The 6,765-nt window shown below is 55.0% G+C and overlaps 1 protein-coding gene across 1 annotated transcript in view; it reads left to right on the top strand.

The window, feature by feature from the left end:
- Positions 1-1,812: 1,812 nt before the first annotated feature.
- SLC16A2 (solute carrier family 16 member 2) overlaps positions 1,813-6,765 on the top strand; it is a 98,059-nt gene continuing 93,106 nt past the window's right edge. Inside the window, exon 1 of the mRNA XM_008048574.1 lies at positions 1,813-2,405. Within this exon, the coding sequence (XP_008046765.1) occupies positions 1,988-2,405 (418 nt within the window). The 5' untranslated portion in view covers positions 1,813-1,987. The remainder of the gene's footprint in view (positions 2,406-6,765) is intronic.

The raw sequence follows: 6,765 nt of genomic DNA, 5'->3' as shown, positions 1-6,765 counted from the left end.
TAAAGTACAGGGATTATGAGGCTTTGCTGTATGGAGACCGGCTTGAATTCTAGCTTGTCCTTGACTTGCTCCATGACCTTAGGCTAATAAATGCCTTGACCTCTTTGAGTCTCAGTTTTCCTGCCTGCAAAATAGCAGGTGATAATATAACCTGAGGCCAATAAAGGACAGACTCTGTGTGCAACGTCTTACCTGCTGACTGGAACGCCCCCGTGATTTGTGAAGCTGGTTGATACCTCTCATATGGTACCTCAAGCCCCACAGGACGCCTATATCCTCCCACCCAGCTTCACTGGCCCTCAGGTGTTTAATAACTCTTGTGTTCGTTGGCATCCTGTGAAGCCAGGCAGCCCAGAGTTTCAATTCCACTAGCCTTGCAGCCTTTTACCTAGCAGTAGTGTTAATGAAATGCTAAGTTGAAAGGTTTTCACATTGGCCTGCCCGCCTGCTCGTTGGGAGCCGAGTAGATTACTGGTAAAAACACCTCAATCTCATGATTACTGCATTACACTCGGGACCCTTAGGGATGGCAGAGCTTCCCGAGGTGGCCGGGCCGGCCCCGAGGGCTGAGGCTGGGCACAGCCGCGTACCACTGCTGGGAACCCAGCCTTCAGCGGGAGATTCTCTCCCCCCTCCTGGGACCCACGCGCTCCCTGGAGAACAAACTTTCCTTTACCCTCAGCGGGCCTGGGGCCTGAGTCTGGGACATTCAGCGACACTCCTACGTCTGTATGCCAGAGGTGGGCGGAAGGGGACAGTGAGGTGCTGGGAAGACATCACTACGCTTGCGGCTCTGCCGAAGAGTCCCGAGCACCTGAAAAGCGGCTGCCGAGGCCCAAGGGGCCAGCCCAGCCGGGATGTCGGGGGCGGGGCAGTCCGTGCTCAAACTGGCGGCTCGACCCGGCCCCGACTCCTCGCTCACCAGTCCGGGACAGAGAGCCGGGAGGAGCTTGAACTGAGCTCCGACTCCCGCCCCGGCCTGGGCCCGTCCCCCTGTGGTGCCACTGCACTTCCCTCCCTTCCTGGCCCGGCCCCCAGCCCAGACTGGGCCCTGGCCCGGCCCAGACCCGGCCCCCTGCGATTCCTCTGGGCTCCAGGTTGGCGAAAACAAAGCCCTGATTGACTGCCCGGAGGGGCGGGCCATGCTGCCGGGCCGCCTTCTCCCCTCCCGGGCCCGCCAGGGATTTGCCGGGAAGGGCGGGGGCAGAGGGAGACTCCGGGGGGTGCGCAGGGCCGTTGGGGGGCCGAATCCCGGGGCTCAAGAAGGTTGTTCCCACCCTCTGTTAGAAGCCTGGGCTACCCCCTCCAGGTCGCCCCCCTCAAGCCCAAGGGGAGGGGACACAGGGACTCCCGTGGGCAAGGTGGGGTCCCTTGCAGGCCAGCTCTTGTTTTGGGGTATCCGGGACCACCCCACTTGAAAGCTGCTTGTAAGGAAGGGAGAAATGAGAGCGAAGAACAGGCAGAGTCTTCCCTGGAGACTCGGGATTGATCAATGCCGGTCTTGCAGCCTGCGGGTAGGAGAGGGCAGGGGAACAGGATAGTTTGTGCTTTCTTTTTTCCTTTTTAACTCTCCTCTACCGGGGATCCGGACAAGGAGAACGGGATTCAGTAGTTTAGAAAGGGAGTTGGGAGAGGCAGTGGCGGCTAGAGTAGGTAGGCGAGTGAGGGGAGGAGGAAGGGCTGGGTAGAAGAGCGAGGCTGTAGCGGCTGCCTGTTGAGGGAGCAAGAGGTGGGGGGGGGGAGGGGGAGGAGAGAGAGATGACATGGGGAGAGGAGGAGGGGGTTGGACGGGGGAGGAGGAGGAGAGGGCTCGAGGGACCTTGTGTCGCGGGACGGGTTGGCCAGCTGGGGCGCCGAGCCGGGAGGAGGAGGCAGCAGCAGCAGCAGCCCTCGGAGCAGCAGCAGCAGCAGCAGCAGCAGCAGCAGAAACAAGTACCAGCCACACAGCGGCTCCTCCGGCCCAAGCAGCCACAGTCCCCCGGCCGCGATGGCGCTGCAAAGCCCGGCGAGCGAGGAAGCCAAGGGGCCCTGGCAGGAGGCAGACCAGGAACAGCAGGAGCCGGTGGCTAGCCCAGAACCGGAGCCAGAACCTGAACCCGAGCCGGTGCCAGTACCTCCGCCCGAGCCCCAGCCGGAGCCCCAGCCCTTGCCGGACCCCGCGCCCCTGCCAGAACTGGAGTTTGAGCCCGAGCCGGTGCACGAACCCGAGCCCACGCCTACGGTGGAGACTCGCGGCGCCGCGCGCGGCTTCCAGCCTCCAGAAGGTGGCTTCGGCTGGGTGGTGGTGTTCGCTGCCACCTGGTGCAACGGCTCCATCTTCGGCATTCATAACTCCGTCGGGATCCTCTACTCCATGCTGCTAGAGGAGGAAAAAGAGAAAAATCGCCAAGTGGAGTTCCAAGCAGGTGAGTGGCTCCGCGCACCCCACCTGGCATTCTGAGCAAGGGTGTCCGCTCCCGGTGCCGCCGACCCCATACCTCCTGGTTTGAGGCGCCTCTCCAAAGCGCCGCTCCGACTCCTCCCCTTGCCCCTTGCCCCTTGCCCATGGCCCTGCTAGGGTGCGAGTTGCAGGGCTCTGGGCAGACTCGGCTGTGGAGACTAGGCGCAAGACGTCCCAGGGTTGGCAACTGGGACATTCATTGATCACTGGCAAGCAATGAACTTTTTTGCCCCGGGACAAATCTAGATGCACCTTTCGGATTTGTTTAAAGTACTTTGCCCGTGTATGCCGGGGGGGGAGGGGGGAGATATTTGCTGGTTTTTTTGTTTTTTGAGTAGGGAAGAAGTCACGAGAGGAGAAAGTTGGGAGGCGGGGCGGGTTCTGAGAGAACCACAGAGCCGCTGATCTCCGCAGCAGCCCCCGTTCCTTTGGGAGAGGGGAGGTGTTTTCTGTCAGAAACACTTTAGGAATCCTGGTGACTGAGCGAAGAGTCAAACACATGGCAGGCGTGTGTGTGTGCAGGAGAGAAAGGAGTGGGGGATGTGCGTGTGTCTTTGCACGCCTTGGTTACGGCCCAGCCGGCCGGGCAGTCCTCTGCCGCCCTGGGGGAAGCGAACAGATCTCCGTGCCCTCTGAGCCGAGCCCCAAAGCGGGCAGGGAGGCGGTCTCCGCCGTCTCCTGCCAGAGAGGCAGAAGAAGGCAGGCAGGCTGGGCCCTGCAGCTCACTCTGCGCTGCCTCCAATCTCAGCCCTGCCCTCCCCGGCACCCCACGCCTCTCCGCTATCCGCGGGGTGCCTCGTTCGGCCTAAAGCCGGAATGCTGGCCCGCAACTCCTGCTTTAGCTTGGGGCTGACTTGGTCTCCTTTCCTAAGACAAACAAAAAAGGTTGGGCTTACTTTCCAGGCCTGTGGCTGCAAGACCCCAGGCGTGCGTGCTCCTCTCATTGAGGCCATCTGTGAGTTGGGAGAAGTCAAAGGGGCCAGCCAGCTTTCTCAGCAAAGCCGCTGGCGAAGTCCCTCAGCAGATCTGGTGAGGAGTCTGGTCAGAATCGGAGAATTGGGATGCCCTCTCCCGAAAGGCTTGCTCCCTCTCGTGGTTCCTCAGGACTGCTCCACTTACACCACCTGCCCCAAGTTCGCAACTCAGAATATGTGGCTTTTTACTGTGTTGCCCTGGGACTGGGGGCTTCCATCCTCTCACCAACCCCCAACACATACTTCTGCGCTATCTGAGGGGACCTGGGGATTATTAAGTGAACATAGAAACCTTGAATTCCGGGACATCCACCTGTGGATTCTCCAGAACCTCTCCCACCAGTTTCAACCAAGGACTTGGGGTTTGAGTTTGTAGTTTTACTGGGTTGCCCTGACAGAAGGGGCTTTGGGGCTGTTGGTGCCTCAGACCTTGTAACCTATTGACACAGGCGCAATGTGTAGGCCTCCTTTGAAGAACATTCTTGAGTGTGTCAGTTGCTGTCAAGGGCAGTCTCACAACTACCCAGGTCCACATGATGTTGAACTGGAAAGGTCCCTGAACTGTGTGTAACAATTTCTGAGGGGAAGGTGGCTGCCACACTCACCCTGGGACCACCTTTTTCCTGCTTTGATGCAGTTCAGGGGCTCTTGGGAAGGTGCTGGGATAGAGCCTCAGACTGTTGCTTAGATTACTTGAAAGGGCACCTGCTGAGCGTTGCCCTGTGGCTGAAGGCAGGCTGTTGGCCTTGGGGATCAGTGAGTGGCAAAGTCTGGGTGAAACTTGATAAGAAGCAGTGGAGGCTAGGCTGAAGCGAGGCCTTGGCATTTATGTGGTGTGAGCAGGTCCAGAGCTGGAGCCTTAGGAGTGTGTAATAAAACTTGGAAAAACCACTATTTTACCAGGAAGAGGCTCACTGCTGGGGAACAGACTTCAAAGTAGGTGATCATAGGGGACTCAGGGGGAGGGCTGGCTGGGACTTTCCGGTCAAGACCTCACAGTGCAGCTAGGGGGTGGGGGCAGTGGTACAGTGGGCTCTGCAGAGGTGTGGCTGATGTGTACTCTGACACAGATCAGGTCCACTGAGGAACTGAAGTTACTGGTTTAAATTATGGTAAGTATAGGTCAGGAAGTGACAGAAAGGAATTTGGTATGTCCCCAGGGTCTCAGAAGACTTTGGCTTGGTATATCTTGAACTCACTGAAGCTATTTTTGATACCGGAGGCTCTCAGGAACACCTCAGTTTTTATTTTGGAAAAGTCAGGACACTCTACCACATTCTGGAGCTCCTGGAAAAGCTCATCCTCAGCACTACTTTTCTTGAACCCCTCAGTTTTCCCAAAGTAGCCATTCAAACCCTGGGGTTCCAAATGTGTCTTTGCCTGCCCACACTTTCTGCTGTTTACTCAAACTTTCCCACCCATCTGTACCACTGACCTGTCACATCAAAGGGATAGAAGAAGCTAGTAGAAATGTGCTATTGTCTTTATCAGCTAGATTTGCCCAATAGCCATTCTGGGAGACACAGAACAAACATCCCCACACTCAAGGAGATTTGTGTATTGTCCATTTCTATTAACATCTGACATGACTTCCATCTATAAAAGTCTATAAATGTAATGTTTGGAGGCATCCCACAACCCAAATTCTCTTTGGCTAGGCCTAATATCTTCACAGCCCTAAAGCTGTGCTGATTGGCTATAATGGGTCAAAAGTTCTGCAGATGATTGATGATTGGGTATGCTGTGAGGAAGCCCCAGAGAAAGGCAGTTTTTTGGTTCTTTTTTTTTTTGAGTTGGAGTCTCACTCTGTCACCCAGACTGGAATGCAGTGGCCGCTCCCGGCCACCGCAGCCGCTCCCGACCACCGCAGCCTTGACCTGCTGGGCTCCTGCGATCCTTCCGCCTCAGCCTTCCAAGTAGCTGGAACTACAGGTGCGCGCTACCACACCCAGCTCATTTTGATTTACTGTAGAGATGAGGTCTCGCCAAGTTGCCCAGGCGGGCTCAGGCAATCCACTCACCTCAGCCTCCCAAAGGCGCGGGATTACAGGCTGAGCCACTGAGCCCGACTGAGAAAGGCAGTTTAAAAAAAATTTATTTTAGAGTTGTGGGGTACAAGTGAGGAATTGCTACATAAGTAGGCTGCATGCAGGTGAAATTTGGGCTTCTAGCTGGCCCTCACTCCCCCTGGTAGTGAACCAGATATCCATTGTGTTGTTATGTGCCCCCCTCCCCCCTCCCTTCCTCCATCCCTTTCCCAGCAGTGCCTAGTGACTGCCGATCCCACCCTTCTCCTAATGTGACTAGGAGAGAGGTAATTTTTTAAAAATGTTTTTAAAAGATGGAGTCTTCCTCTGTTGCCCAGGCTGGAGGACAGTGGTGTAATCATAGCTCACTGCAGCCTCAAATTCCTGAACTCAAATGATCCTCCCACGTCAGTCTCCTGAGTAGTGGGACTACAGGTGTGTGCTATCACACTTGGCTGATTTTTTAAAAAATTTAGAGATGATATCTTTCTGTGTTGTCCAGGCTGGTCTCAAACTCCTGCTTCAAGTGATCCTCCTGCCTCAGCCTTTCAAGTATGCTGGGAAGAAATGTAGTTTTGAAGTATAGCTCCATATTAGGGGGCCTCTGAGTATGGGGAAAAACCACAAGAGGCAACAGAGAAGTAGAATTCAGGCCATTGTGGAATTCAGACATACTAGAACATGCAATGTACAGTCTTTGTGAACTCTGTGATGTGTAAAGTTCTGTGGTGTCAACAGCAGTATATCTTGTCCCCTCTTTACCTGTTTTGGAGAGAAACCAACTTTCCCTGGGTCCTAGGCCTGGATGGATTGGGAGGTCAAAGGTTCCTAAGAAGGAGGCAAGTGAAGTGACCAAGGTCTGGTTTAGTGAAAAAAGGGAAAAGATCAGGAGAGAATTGAGCCTATACATTTTACAGAAATCATGGAATTTCCTCAATACAGACCAAGCATCAGATAGGACAGAAGGCAACCAGGTAATTCTGTGGAAAATATAGGTCCAGCATGGCTTCTTGGGATACTGGGGGAGCATTTTGGAGGAAAGAGGAGCAAGATGGCATTGGTTGCAGGCCCCAACTCACTATTGGTATCCCAAGTGAGTTGTAGTTGGGGTAGGGTTAGGGCTAGGGGATAGGGTTAGGGGACAAGGCAGAACAAGCCAGAGTTGCTAACACTGAATCCAAGATTAAGTCCTTTTCAAAGTGTTCCAGAGTAAATCCATTACCCTGCACTTTCAACCTTCACTACCAGTCCAGCACTGAGCCATAAAATTGATTAGGGGAAATTTTTATTGGGCAGTTTATAAACATGGTCCTTGTAAACTTCT

The sequence above is a fragment of the Carlito syrichta genome, unplaced genomic scaffold, assembly GCF_000164805.1.
Source record: "Carlito syrichta isolate Samal-C Ts95f unplaced genomic scaffold, Tarsius_syrichta-2.0.1 Scaffold126410, whole genome shotgun sequence".
Classification (NCBI taxonomy): Eukaryota; Metazoa; Chordata; class Mammalia; order Primates; family Tarsiidae; genus Carlito; species Carlito syrichta.
The sequence above is the reverse complement of the archived record's forward strand: the minus strand, read 5'-3'. Positions and strand labels throughout refer to the sequence as shown.